The 15,067-nt window shown below is 34.9% G+C and overlaps 1 protein-coding gene across 1 annotated transcript; it reads right to left on the reverse strand.

The window, feature by feature from the left end:
• Positions 1 to 5,599: 5,599 nt before the first annotated feature.
• LOC103437526 (heavy metal-associated isoprenylated plant protein 7-like) lies at positions 5,600 to 8,008 on the reverse strand. The gene is made up of 5 exons (XM_029103820.2): positions 7,779 to 8,008; positions 7,381 to 7,651; positions 7,095 to 7,300; positions 6,885 to 6,972; positions 5,600 to 6,308 (listed from the first exon to the last, which is right to left on the reverse strand). The coding sequence occupies exons 1-5, from the start codon at positions 7,785 to 7,787 to the stop codon at positions 5,851 to 5,853; spliced, it is 1,032 nt and encodes a 343-aa protein (XP_028959653.2). The 5' UTR covers positions 7,788 to 8,008; the 3' UTR covers positions 5,600 to 5,850.
• Between the last annotated feature and the right edge of the window lie 7,059 nt (positions 8,009 to 15,067).

The following is a 15,067-nucleotide window of genomic DNA, read 5'->3' on the forward strand; positions in this document are numbered from 1 at the left end:
GAAATTAGCATGTGAGGTGTGGAATCTGATGTGCAGAATACATAAACCAGTCATGTACACAAACTTTTTGAAAAGGGCGAGCTGCAGACCGTCCTATAATCTAATATTAACCATGATTAAACTGTATTAGCAGTGTTGGTACACCCCTCGACATGCTACTTTCAACCTTCACTATCACTAATACCAAAAGGCATTGCATGTGCTAATATCCTTATATTATATATCGACCACCATATATAGTACTAGTATGATTGTTATGCATCATATCACTGAATCCCTATTTGTATTATTTGGTCCAATGTGCCTCCACCCATGTCCTTATTTCACTTTTATTGGCAAACTTTGTAAGATTTTAGGACAGTAATTACTAATTTGGGGTACTGGTAATTTCTTTAGCTTCTTTTCTCATTACAAAGAAAACCCTTTTTTTTGTTTAACAAAAGTTTAGGGAGAGGTGAGGCTATCCCATCTTAGGTCAAGACATACTATAAGTTTATTTGAGGACTTACAGAAGGGTCTATGTCCTCTTTGTTGGTTTTTACAGATTCGCCCACCAATACAAAACTACTGACAGTGGGACTCGAACCTTGATGGGGCGACACAGTATTGGGTTTGAAATGTTTTTCAATAATGGTAACATTATAAAGGGTGTACATGTGAAATGTGTCTTTTAACATTCTAAAAGCACATATACGAATAATTAAACAAATGATTTTTCTTGTGTGGAATTATACTAGGGCACTTCTTTTGACGTTGTTCCGAGCCTCAAAAATCTCAAGACCGGCACTGCATCTTAACTGACCTCTCCACAATAGTTTGAGTACGAGTGATACATACTTATATATAGGAATCAGACACCCAGAGTTTGATAATATAACAATACTGCTACACTAGTGTGAGTTTAAAGCCTATTAGTTTATAAGAATAACACTCATGAGTTTAATATATTGTAGTACACTCACTTCTTCCGATCTACTGTGAAAGAGCTTAACTTACATAGATGGTATTTCAACTCTATAAGAAAAATGGTTAAACTAGATGATTTAGATCGTACAAATAGCAGCATTTGGTTAAAGCTGAAGATTATAGACTTGAGTGCTAAACCCATGGAGAATTGTCTCATTTATCAGACTATATTCCAAACTAAGTTTAAGCAGTGGGTTGGCCTGGACTGTTAACTATATAATATGGAAAGCCAAATATATGGCAGGAAAAGGTACCCAGAAACCGCTCATTGGAACACGGTTTCTTCTGCCCCAACTATGAATTAAATTTAAGTAGGAATTATTAGGATTGGAAATTTTGAGGAAAGTGTGGTCTTCTAAAAGTGGCAATTTCAAGATTTAGGTGAAAAATAATTGTATAGATTTTGAGGAAAACTAGATGAGATCAAGAAAGGTGAAAAGGGGTAAAAATTAAATTCTTAGAAAAATGAAAAAGAAAGGTAGATGCAGAAGAAGGGGAAAAATTAAAAAAATGATTTTCTTTCGATTCATTTGATCTGTACCAAAAAACAAGATTTAGGTGAAAAATAATGTATAGATTTTGAGGAAAACTAGATGAGATCAAGAAAGGTGAAAAGGGGTAAAAATTAAATTCTTAGAAAAATGAAAAAGAAAGGTAGATGCAGAAGAAGGGGAAAAATAAAAAAATTGATTTTCGATTCATTTGATCTGAACCCAAAAATTAAGAGAATTATGTGAGAAGTAAAAATAGGTGTGTGGATAACACAACCCAAATAAATTGAAATAAAGGAGGCTAAGGTAAAACCATAGATTTAAATATCGATATTATCGGCGAAATATCTCCGATAATATCGATTTTTCGGGGAATGGATATTTAAATAGGTATCCGTGTGATTTTCGTCAAAATATCGCGATATTATCGATAATATCGCGATATTTTGGAAATATCGCGACATTTTTTGGAACTGTGCAATCGGACTCCGAGAAGAACGCCGGAGAAGAACGCCGGAGATGGTGTGCCTATTCCCGAGCCGATTTCGTCCCAAAAACCTTGCAAAAACACGATTTTTAACATCAATTTCACATATAAAGTTCAGATTTCACGCATGCAAGAGGTAATCAACATAGGGTTTAGTCGGATCTCACCTTAAAACTTGGGTGTGCCTGGGTGTGGGTGCGATCGGGGAAGCCGAGCTTCCTCTGCGCGTCGCCATGCTTCCCAGAGACGGAGGAGAGGGAGGGAGAAGGAGGGAGGGTGGTGGAGATGCTGCGCTGGCATCAGGGTGGACGGATTTGGGTGTGCCTGGGTGTGGGTGCGATCGGGGAAGCCGAGCTTCCTCTGCGCGTCGCCATGCTTCCCAGAGACGGAGGAGAGGGAGGGAGAGTTCAGGAGGGTGAGAGTTCAGGAGGAGAGGGAGGGAGAGTTCGAGAGAGAGATGGAGTTGAGAACTCTGAGAGAGTGAGGGGTCCGAGAGGGACTCGGGAAAAGAGAGAGAGATAGGGTGAGGGTTAGTGGGCTGCCACGTGGCAGCGTGACAGAGAGTGAGAATCAAGATGAAGGGTCCAGATTAGATTAGGATAAAGGACTCAATTGCACAATTTATATAATTTCAGAAAAGAGTGAAAATATAAATTAATCTGGGGGTCTATATTAGATTAGGATAAAGGACTCAATTTCAGGGAAAAAGTGAAAATATATAATTTCAGGGAAATAGTAGAAGTTGTATTTATTGGTTAGGCATATGGAAATGCAAAAAATTGTTTTTCTAATGATTCTAATCAATTTCAAGAAAAATAATGAATTTATAAGGGTAAGATGAGTCTATAAAAGTGATATAATGAGTCTATAAGAGTGTCGGTCAGTTAGACAATTTAGATTTTTTTAATCATTTTTGCCAATTGGCTTGTTATCGCCTTTTTTTATTATCAAATTGGATTATTATTCATTCAATTGGATTATTATCAAATTGGATTATTATTCATCACCATGTTTTATATTAGGATTATTTTTTTATGAAATTGGATTATTATTCATTAAATTGGATTATTATGAAATTGGATTATTATTCATTAAATTGGATAACTACTCTTCACAATACACTCACTATACACATAGAGATGATGAAGATAGTGAAAATTTTGAACCTCATAGGAACTCTATGTGGTACTAAGTCACTTATGTATCTTACCATGCAATGTATAAAGTGTAAAATATTGTACTAATTCATTATATATAAATGATTATGGTGTGTTTAGACTTCTTTCATTAATTACTACATATTTTCTACACTCACAATGTTTGTTAGCTCGCTATATAATCAACTTGATAATGTTAAATCCATCATGCAATGCATTTCTTTCCAATTTTTTGTGATAAACTAATAGATAATTGACTAAATAAACATCCTACAAAGTTTCAATAAAAATTTCCAAGTTTTTCTTACAATTTCCGTGGTTTCCATGTAATTTTTATCGATATCGATATTTTACCGATATTTCCATCGATATATCCGTGTTTTCGGACTACCGATATTTCCGATATTACCGATATTTTCTTCCTTGGGTAAAACTAAAAGGTAAAAACCACGTACGGCTTCAATTTGTCATAGAAATTCACCATAACAAATAAGGCGCAGAAAAGCACAAGTGATTGGCAAATGGAATTTATATAAGATTGGGCTTAGATTGAAATCAATTTTGTCATTTTGGATTGTAGTTTATGCTAAATTCAAAACCTAGTATTTTTCGAGGGCTATAAAAAATCGTTGGATTCACTTCAAATTTGGACCACCAAATCATTACAAACCCTAGCCATGTCCTTAAACATCAACCCTATGCATTAAAAAAAATTGTTATTGCCAGTGTCAAATAATGACTGTTTGTCTCAACTAACATGGATCCTCTTAATTCTTTTCTCTCTTTTATTACCCTAGCCATGTCCTTAAACATCAACCCTATGCATTAAAAAAAATTGTTATTGCCAGTGTCAAATAATGACTGTTTGTCTCAACTAACATGGATCCTCTTAATTCTTTTCTCTCTTTTATTTATTTATTAATCATGGTCAATGCAGAATCGCACATTTCACAACCACTGTAAGTGCTAATATAGGAAACCCTAGGAGTCTTTGCTTCATTCATTTCAATCACTTTTGAACCCTCCTACAACCACCACCCAAATCCACTTGTTTAAGTAGTGAATGAGAAGCTATTTTGTACTACGATCCGGTGGTTTATTCTTCACTGGTAAGTAAGAGGTTTTAGGTTCGTCAAAGACGAATTTGAACCACGTAATTGCTAGTCTATTGTGAGGTTTAGCCCACTCTCTTCCCCTTAATGTAAATAATATTATTTGTTAAAAAAGAAAAAGTGAATGAGAATACATGTACCCCAAGAAATTCCAAGAAAATCGTTTCTCCGTATTTTTACAATGAGAAAATTGAAGTACACGTCCCTAGACTGTCTTAAGTGAGCTTTCCGTTTTTTTTTCTTTCCAAAATTAGTAATTAGTCAATAAACTCGTCACAATATAAAGTAGTAGTGGTTTTCTGAGTGACAATGTTAGAACTTCTGTTTAAAATAAGGAAATTGTTATCAACACTCTAAAAATCTCATTATACATTTCTTACAAGTGTATTTTTCTTTTTAAATATAGAAAATTTGAAGTGTGAAATGAGATTTTTTGGAGTGCTAATAACAATTTCCTAAAATAAAAAATGTTGAGAGACCAATAGAAGATGGAAGCTGCTCTACGAAAGTTCAAGGTTCTAAAAGACGTTAGACGCTAGTCGGACGATAAGCTAAGGCCTAGCGCCTAGGTGGCTAGGCGGTTGCCTAGGCGGATTTAACTAAATCCATTATATTTCATGTAAATAAGTGTATGTTTATATTTAAAATATATATAATTTCATCATAAACTACAAAATAGAATGACACATATATTATGAAGTATTGAAATATAATGAAAACATGGGAAACAAGCATATAATGTGTGCTAATTTAAGTATTCAGTAAGTCTCTTACAATTTATTGAAAAAAATAAAAAGCTAAATGAAAGTTATCTATTTTCTGCCTAGGTGAGTTGCAACCTAGGCGGGTCTGGGTGGGCTAGGCAGTCTAGGCGAACACCTCAGCAGGTTTAGGTGTCATTTCTTAATTTTCAAACACCTAGGCATTAATCGGGCTGGTGGCCAGCCGCCTAGCGCCACGCCTAGACGGAATCTAGGTGGCCCTAGGCGGAGATTTTTAGAATAATGCGAAAGTCATCCAGAAGGACAATAATGAGTTATCCAAAAGGACAATAATGAATTCAGAGACCGACCTCACAAAATTTTAATTTAGAAATCAAAATTCCAAGTTCAAGAACCATACTTTAATTTTCTCTTTTACGATTTATATGCACATAGTGTAGAATTCTAAAAGAAAGGGTGTTAAAATCAGTTGCTAGCCAACTCCAAAATTTAGCATGACGAGAAAGATTTCCATTCTTTAGCAGGAAAGATATGTGGCCATAAAACAGCAATTAAGTAGAACATAATTAACTGGGCTGTAAAATTGTAGAAACACCTATTTCTTTCATATTTTGGATCAAAAAGATCGATATAAAAAAGCACAAAGATTTATAAACACATGTCATTATACTATGATATAATTGTTATTATTTTATTCTTTTTCATATTTATATACGTAACAAGTTACCAACAAAAAAGGAAAAGGAAAATAAAATGCAGCAGCCTAACAAAATTCCACAGCTTATCTCTGTAGATAGATGATATAGTTCACTCCAGAGCAAGAAAGATAACACAGTAACACATGAACAGGACATGGTACTTGACAATCGAACATCTTTTCCCATATTCCCATTCTACCCTTGACATCGCTACTTTTTACATGATAGAGCAGGCATTAGGGTTCTCATCACTGAAGATCTGAGGTGGGTGGGCATACAATTCCATGTCATACCTTGGTGGGTGATAATAGTACTCATTCTTCTGCATCAGCTCCACCACCTTAGTCTCTTCTGTGGCAGCTCCTTCCGGTGCACCACCAGCTGCCGCGGCGGCTGCAGCTTCATTGTTGTCGGCTTTATTTTCCTTGTTCTCTTCTGCTTTTGCTTCATCACCACCACCACCATCTTTGCCTTTCTTCTCTTTGTCATCACCTTCCTCACCACCTTTCTTCTCATCTTTGGCTTCTTCTTTCTCTTTCTTCTCCGGTTCTTGCTTCACGATCGCCGCGTGCTTCCCGGTTCTTTTATGTACATAATCAATTAGCTTAGCCGGATCAAACACACCATTCACTGTCACCTCTGAGCTCTTAAGATCCGCTTCGGCAGATTCCACTCCTGAATAAAAATGACACAATAGAAAAGCACACAAATATGATTAATCAGAAAATCGCTCGAGTAAAAAATAAGTATTTTTTTGAAGCCGACGAAAATCAGAAAATAAATAAAAGTTGGGATTGGTGGGATTTGGTCTTGGAAAGGAATTGAATTGACTTTAATTGGACCTGATTTTTGTTAAATCTTGAACATAATTTATTATATTATTGAAGAGGAAGAATGTATTGACAATGAAAGATTGGTCATTGGTGAGAGAATAATTATTTTTTAAGAGATTCACAAATATAGAAAAGTGATTTTCTTTTCAATATTTTTCTCTCTTTTTATTTTTTATTTTTTTTATTTTTTATTTTTATAGAGGTTGCCGATTGCATTGCACGGCTAATAAAAGATCAGGACCGTTAATTGCCAATGCATTCATAGTTCAAGTTTTCCATTTTTTTTATTGTGGAAAGGTGGAAAATGCATGAACCCAAATCTGAAAAGGGATCAAAGAAATAATTACCTTTTTCTTTTTCTTTTTCGGGTTTTGTATTTTCTCTGAAAAAAGAAAAAGAAAATAAAAATCGAACACACCTTTCATTCTCAGAATGCGTTTCTTGATTTCTTGTGCACAGGCGTCGCAATGCATGTGAACTTTCAGCACCACAATGATGACTTGAGGCTGCAAAAAATAAAAAATAAATAAATAAACCCAATAAATTCAAAAAAAATAAAAAAATCAATTAAAATGGCAATGGAAAAAAATATTATGAAAAATAATTAATCTTTGAGTGAGACGAGCACCTCCTCTTTCTTTTCTTCTGGCTTAGGCTTCTCTTTCTCCTCCGCCTTCTTCTCCTCCTCCGTCGGCGGTTTTGGGATTGGAGACAGCAGCTCCACCTGCCGGTGGCTCTTCCTCTGAACTCTTTCAAGAACCTTAATTGGATCAGCCTTCTCTCCCTTCACAACCACCTTGTGAGTTTTGCAATCTGTGCTCACATCTTCCACCCCTGAAAATTAATATCAAAATTAAGTAAACATCAACCCAATAACATTAATACAAAAACAAACCAAATATGAAAATCCAAACCTTGAAATCCTTTGAGGCACCGCTTCACCTTGCGAGCACACCCTTCACAATGCATATAAACTTTGAGCACAATTTCTTGAGGTGGCGGCGGAGGCGGAGGAGCGGCGGCGGCGTCCTCACCCTCCTTGGCATCTACTTTCCCATCTTTTCCCTCCTCGGCTTTCTTCTCCTCCTTCTTTTCCTCGGCAGCTTCAGGCTTCTTCTCTCCCTCTTTCTTCACCTCCTCGTGCTTCTTCTCCTCCATTTTCTTCTCCTCAGGCTTCTTCTCCTCCTAAACCAACACAAACCCAAATACAAGCACAAACCCAATAAACAAAAGATGCAAACTTTGAGAGAAACAAATCATATACAAAAAGAAGAATATCAAATCAGAAAAATGATTATTAAGGTTGTAGGACCTCCCCCATTGGTTTAGTTCACTTGTCAAGTTTTACTCTGTTTTTAATCGCTCTCTCTCCTCTCTCTCGAGTGCCGAGTGGGATGCGGGCTCATCTTTCCCGGTATTTATGATAAATGAAAGGGCAGTCTCTCTTTGTACTTTGTATTAAACTTCGAGTTACATCTCTATATTTTGTATTAAACTTTGAGTTACATATTTGGATCCATCAGATCTGAAGCCGAAAGCCACTCGGTTCTCTCTCATCATCCAATTTTCTAACCCCCGCGACGTGGCATTTTCGGAAGGCCACGTGTGCCCTCTGTTCAATTTTTTTTTTGGGCATTTCTGGAATTTTCTACCACTTGCTTCTGCTGCTTAATTTTCTTTTGCTCTTGTTCCTTTCGCTCGACTGTATTTGTCTGGACCTGGAGTTAATAGAATGGTGGGCGTGAACTTCATAGTGTTAGCGAGTATGAATGAGCGAGCGAGTGGAATTCAAAATATGGTAGAAATTATTTGACAATCACTTACAAGTCAAACGTCTAAGTAAACTCGAGGGTTCGATAACGAAAACTTAATTGGTAACGTCTGGGTATACAACTCGTCTTAATACTTATTTACATAACTTTAATGATTACAATGGTATTATTTGTCAGAGTATACACAAACTAACAACAATGTGTACAAGTAAGCTTGGGTGTTGACCTGATAAAGTTTGATTTGATAACAAGTAAATAGTTCATTCTGAATACTTATTTCTTCGTAATTTGACTACTTGTAAGGCATGCACATAAGAAAAAAGTAAAACACCCTAACCTTTTTTTGGCGTTGACTGCCAAGTAAATTTAGGTGTTGCACCAATTAAGATTGGATTAGGTAACAAGTAATATCTAAGTTTACAATTCATTTTTTAGTAGGTAACTTCGTAATACAGTATCCGTTGAATCTCGACAGTCCTTATCTATCTTGGTTATTTAAGGCTCCTAATTTAAACAGTTGATTCAATGGTTTGCCAGCTTAAAAGTTGGATTTAGTCCAACGGCTAGTATTAGATTATTGGATGATTATGTGACTTATGTTAATTGTGAGCGTTAATTTATTCTTCTCTGATAACCGGTCAAAAAATTGGTTGGTTTCTGACCTGTTTTCTATTTTATTTCCTCTAAATAGTAAATTTTATTAATTTCGTAAAGAAAATATTGTAAAATTACAGCCTTGTCATATGATGCAGCATTGTTGATCCCAGCTAGGTCAAAAATGGAAAATGATCTGCACAACACTTGGGCAGTGGGCAGGCCACGTGAGGCACTGTATTGGCAAATGCATGGCAGGCTGGTAAAGTCCCACTTAAATTTGATATTTATTACTTATATCTGTGGATTTCTAACTTCTAAGTTAGGAAAATTATCAATGTAAAAGTTTGATGAAATTCAAAAACAATAATATTTAGGTACTCAAGAAACGCACCTTATATACTCAATTTTTTTGTTGTGGTTCAATAATATTTTAACACAAGTTTTTAAGAATAAAAAAAAAAATAATAGACATGCTATTTAATTTTTCTTGAACTTTAAAAGACAAGAAAAACATAACATTTTTAATTAGGTCAAATTAAAAAATAAATATATGAAAAACTGACTAACGAGTACCTAAGTATTATCCATTTAAAAATCATAAGTACAGTCTGTATACATCATTCAACAAATGTCAAAAGTTTTGATAATATATGAGATAATAATTATTAGAAGAGCCCCCCGCAAACTTTTAGGAATTTTCATTACCAAGTACACCAATCAAGTTATAGGTTTCAGTAGGGTATCACAAATTGTAATCATGTCAGGAGCGATCCAGTCGCATGAATTTGATTTGTGAGAGAAAAACTTCTCCAATTCCATGGAGAGATTTTTAGTGTATGCAGAATATTGGACGGAATACCACATATCATTATATAATTGAAATGATACTTAAAAAAAAAAACATTTCCTCCAATTGTATAATGGCATGCGGTATTTTACCCCACGATTCGGCACACTGAAAAGACTCTCCATTCCATGGGTCAAGAGTGTGCTTTATGTGCATGTTAATTTGGAGGAAGTAATCTAATTTTAGGAATTATATATGGGTCCATGTTAATTGTGTAACTAGTTAGGTTTTCACATAAGTCAAACTCAATGTAACTTGCATTTACAACATGAGATTAATGAATGCATTTTCAACTAATTTTAAAACAACTTATTGTTGGTGATCACTCGAAGAGGTATCTGAATTAACAAAAATTCAATTGTATTTAGTAGCAAAGAGGGAGTATTGAACATTTTTTCAGTCAACCTAGCTAAATTCATATTAACGTGTTTTTGTACGAATCCAGTTGTATTTTTTTTTTATAGAATTTTTAATTTGAAAGGATTAAATTTAGAATTCATATATGGAAATATTTAGGTGGGACAATAAGGAGATAACAATAATAAAGACGTTGAATTCTATAAAACAAAGTTAGTTGATAAACCTAACGTTAATTAACACCTCCTCATAATTATTTTGAAGAATAAGATCAAGTGTTTCGGTTAATGGTTCCCCTTCCTCCACAACCAAACCAACAACCAACATGCCTTGCATGTTATGTTGCATTTTTCAGTTTTTCTTCTAATTACATATGCATGCAATTGCATGCTGAGTGTTAATTTGCTGGGACCACCGGGCCTAGGGAGGTGTCCTGCAGTACGAGATATTTGGCCCACCTGTAGATACGTGGCAAGGTATAAACCCTAAGAGCTTGAATTGAACCAACTATCATGACTGTTCAAACACTTGCTAAAGTTTGAGAGCATGCAATACTGGAGGCTACAAAAACAACATCTCTTGAATTAGCTAAAGGCGTCTTAAGCATGAGTTAACCACCACCTCAAAATTCAATTGTTTTATATAAAAGAAAGAACGTATGAAAAGGAAATGGATAAGGAAAACCAAAAGATAATGTTGTTTTGGTACGTTGCTTCGGTTCTTCTTGTTTATTGAAAATGTGACTTTATCCTTTTAAATTTAAATTTTTTTACATAAAATTCACAATAATATATTTTTCTAACATAAACCCATGACTCTCCACCTAAGCAAATTACCTAATTGAGATTGTGCGCCATATTTAATATTATTTGGATTCCCCAAATTACCCACAATTAAGTCATTATAGCATTTTATGTTGATATCAAAATTAAAATGGAAAGCTTTTTTATTTTCTTGTAACGTGTGTAATGACTTTGAAATTTTAATTGACGTAGGAATAAAAATTCAAAACGTTTTGAATTCAACAATAAATTTTCAGATTAATGTACCCTATTGATTTAATAAAAACCATGTTTTTGTTTTCTTTAAAACAAAAAGGGTAAAAAATGAAGTGTCTAGTATGTTTTGTTTTATTTTTCGAATATCAATGTACCTATTTTTTTGGTTTTGAAAAGATTAGTGTACCTACTTAGTACTAATAGTTTTGGTCATTTTGAAAAATAATGCACCTGTTATCAAAATTTTGAATCTAGAAAATATAGGTAAATTAGTATAAGATTTCATACATGTTTATCATGGATCCTGAGCCTCTATTAGGTGGCATATTGTTAATATTTCTCATTTAAATTAGTGAATCTACAAAATATAAGTAAATTAGTATAATATTTCATACATGTTTATAATGCATTCCCAGCCTCTATTAGTAGGCATATTATCGATATTTCTCATATAAATATACTTATTAACCATACTATTGATATTTCTCAGATAAATATACTTATTATTTAATCTACAAAATATAGGTAAATTTGTTGGTATAATATATTAATAGTATAGGGGCTTGTTGCTCATCATAATTAGGGTGAGTTATGATAACCTTTATTGACTTAATTAAGGAGTTGTGGGATAAGTTGTAAATATATTGTAATAATAGGTCACTTATTTGCCTACGTGTCAGTTTATTTGAAAATTGGATTCTACTTGGAGATTTAAATTTATGTGGGTTTTTGTTTATGAAATGCAACTTGTCCGGACTATCTAAAGAACCCTTTTGTTTATGCATGTAGTTTTTGCTTGTTTGGTGAGAAAGTAACGGAATAGGATTTTGATGTGATAAAATGGAGGGTGAAACAATAGAACCAACTAGCTCCATCGAGTTCTAACCGAGAAATTAAAACAACAAATTGAACAATTTTAAAAAGGCATTCAATATATATAGGAATATGCCGGTTATTCTTTTCACTAAGGCTCTTCATTAGCCTCGTCATTGACTCAATTAATCTGGAATCTATTAGGAAAAGTATTTTCCATTGATTAAATGAATAACATTACACTTTGGGTATTTATACAAGAGCTGTTAAAGCTAACAGAAAATAAAACCTCCAAAACTAACTGAGATTTCTTATCCTCTTAAGTAATATCTCTTGTAAGTCTAATTACTTTTTTGTCCTTAATATCCCCCCCCCCCCCCCCCAAAAAAAAAACTAAACTGTGGAACTCACAGTTGAAGTTTGTGTCTCAGAAGCAAGAACCTGGACTTGGATAGAGACTTGGTACAAATATCAGCTATTTGACCCTGTGTACAAATAAAATGCACATAGACTTGATTGGCCAAAACCTTTTCACGAATGTAATGATAATCGATCTCAACATGCTTGGTCCCGAGTATGAAAGATAGGATTCTTGGCTAAGTAGATTGCAGAGACATTATCACACCGTAACTGTGGAGAACAAGGCAGATGATAAGCAATATCAACAAGTAATTTGCATATCCAAGTAATTTCAGCAGCTGTATTTGCAAGGGATCGATATTCATCTTCGGTTGATGATCTAGCAACAGTTGGTTGCTTCTTAGCACGTGAATTCCTAAAAAATATGTAGTAACCACCAATGGATCTTATGTCCCAAGAACACCCTGCCTAATCAACATATGAAAAAGCTTGAATAGAAAGAGCTTTGGAACACTTGGAGAACTATAAACCAAGATCAAGGGAACCATTGAGATATCTGAAGATGCGTTTAACAACTTGCATGTGTGAAACTCGAGGACTGTGCATGAACTGAGACACCAAATTGACTACAAAACTGAGATCAGGTCTTGTCTAGGTTAGATATTGAAGAGCTCAAACTAATGATCGATATTCAGAAGCATTTTCAAGAAGATGAGATGAGTCATCAAGCTTGGTTATACTAAAGGGAGTGCTGCAAGGTTTAGCTCCTTCCATTTTTGCTTTTGTTAAGAGATCCAAGATGTACTTGGTTTGAGATATAAAGAAACATGAGGAAGATCTTTTGACTTCAATGCCAAGAAAATAATGAAGTGCTCCAAGATCCTTAATGGGAAATAGAGCACTGAGTTGTGCTATAACTTCTTGATAAGCTGGAAGGGATGAACCGGTTACCAATATGTCATCAACATAAACTAGGATGAATACCAAAGTGGGAGATCTCTTCACAAACAAGGAATGATTACTTTGAGAATCTGTGAACCCAAGAGAGTGCAAAGCATTATGAAGCTTGTCATACCAAGCTCGAGGAGCTTGTTTTAAACCATAGAAGGATTTGTGAAGTTGACAAACATGATAGGGTTTATCTGGATCTTCAAAGCTAGGTGGTTGTTGCATAAACACTGATTCAATAAGTGTCACATGTAAAAAAGCATTGCTGACATCTAATTGATTTAGGAACCAATCAAATTGAGCTACAAGAGTGAGAATGAGTCTAATGGTGACAGGTTTTGCAACTGGACTGAAGGTTTCAATGTAGGCCAAGCCCTCTTGTTGGTGAAACCCTTTTGCTACCAATCGAGCTTTATACCTGTTAATGGAGCCATCTGGTTTTCGTTTTAGCATAAAAACCCATTTACATCCCACAAGATTGTGAGAAAAAGAAGGGGGTACAAAAGACCAAGTACCAGTATTAGGCGTGCATTAAACTCCTTTTGCATTACTGTGTGCCAATGAGAATGTTTTGAAGCTTGTAAGTAGGTTGTAGAGACATAGTCAACTGCAAAATGAGAAGGAATAAGGTGTTAAGTTGCAGGTAGGGCTTTATGTTTGAAAATGCCTAACTTGGATTGTGTTTGCATTGGGTGAATATTGATAGGAAAGGAAAACTGTGAAGAGGGTGAATGTATTGCAGGAGTTGATAAGGTTGCAAAATTTGATGGATCTGATGTGGGAATGGAATTGGATGTGAAGACAGTATTTGAGGGAGCTAGTGGAATTATAGGTTTAGATATAGGTACAGGGTTTGGGGGACAGTATGAAAAGTTAGGGAAGATGGAATAAGAGATTGGGATAATGGTGAGGCAACATGTTGTGATAGTAAAGGTTGCAAGGTATGAAAGGGAAATGTCAACTCATCAAATAGCACATGCCTTGAGATATACATTATGTGAATAGCTAGATGTAGACACAAATAGCCCTTGTGATTTAAGCTATACCCCAAGAAGACACAGGGCTTGCTTTTGGTATCCAATTAGGAAGTTGTATATGGCTTTAACCAAGGGAAACAACTGCAGCCAAAAACCTTGAGTGATTTATAATATGGACTTTCTTGAAGAGAGACTGCCAAGGAGAAGATCTAGAAATAGTGGGTAATCTGTTGATAAGGTAAACTGAGGTAGCAAAAGCTTCAACCCAATAAGCACGAGGCACCTTAGATGTTGTCAAAAGTGTTCGAGCAATCTCAACTATATGCCTGTGCTTGCATTCTGCACACCCATTTTGCTCTGGCATGTGAGGATAAGTAAGCTGATGTTGAATTCCATGTGCATCTAAGAACTTAGAGAAAGCAATACTCATAAATTCTCCACCAGAATCAGACCTTAGTGCAACAATTTTAGTACTAAGAGAATTTTCAACAAGTGATTTCCATTGCATAAAAGTAGAGAGTACATCAGATTTACACTTTAAGGGATAGAACCAACAATATATGGTATAGTCATCTATGAAAATGACATAATACTGAAAGCCATGGTGAGAAACTACTGTGATGGTCCCCAAACATCCGTATGGACAAGTTTTAAAAGCTTGCTTGTAGTACAAGTAGAACTAGAAAATGGAAGTTTAGAACATTTCCCTATTGCACAATATGAACAAAAAGTTTTATTTGATCCATTAACAACAGAAATACAAGATTGAGAGTTCAACGTATTTATGATCTTAACATAAGGGTGGCCCAATCTTTGATGCCAAAGATGCATTGAAGCTTTGACAGTTGCAGTGAATGCTTGATGAGAATTAGCATAAGAGGATAATGAATGAAAATGACAGAAGCCATGTTTAACTGGACCTTTAAAAAGCA

Source organism: Malus domestica, chromosome 06, assembly GCF_042453785.1.
Source record: "Malus domestica chromosome 06, GDT2T_hap1".
In the NCBI taxonomy this organism is placed as follows: domain Eukaryota; kingdom Viridiplantae; phylum Streptophyta; class Magnoliopsida; order Rosales; family Rosaceae; genus Malus; species Malus domestica.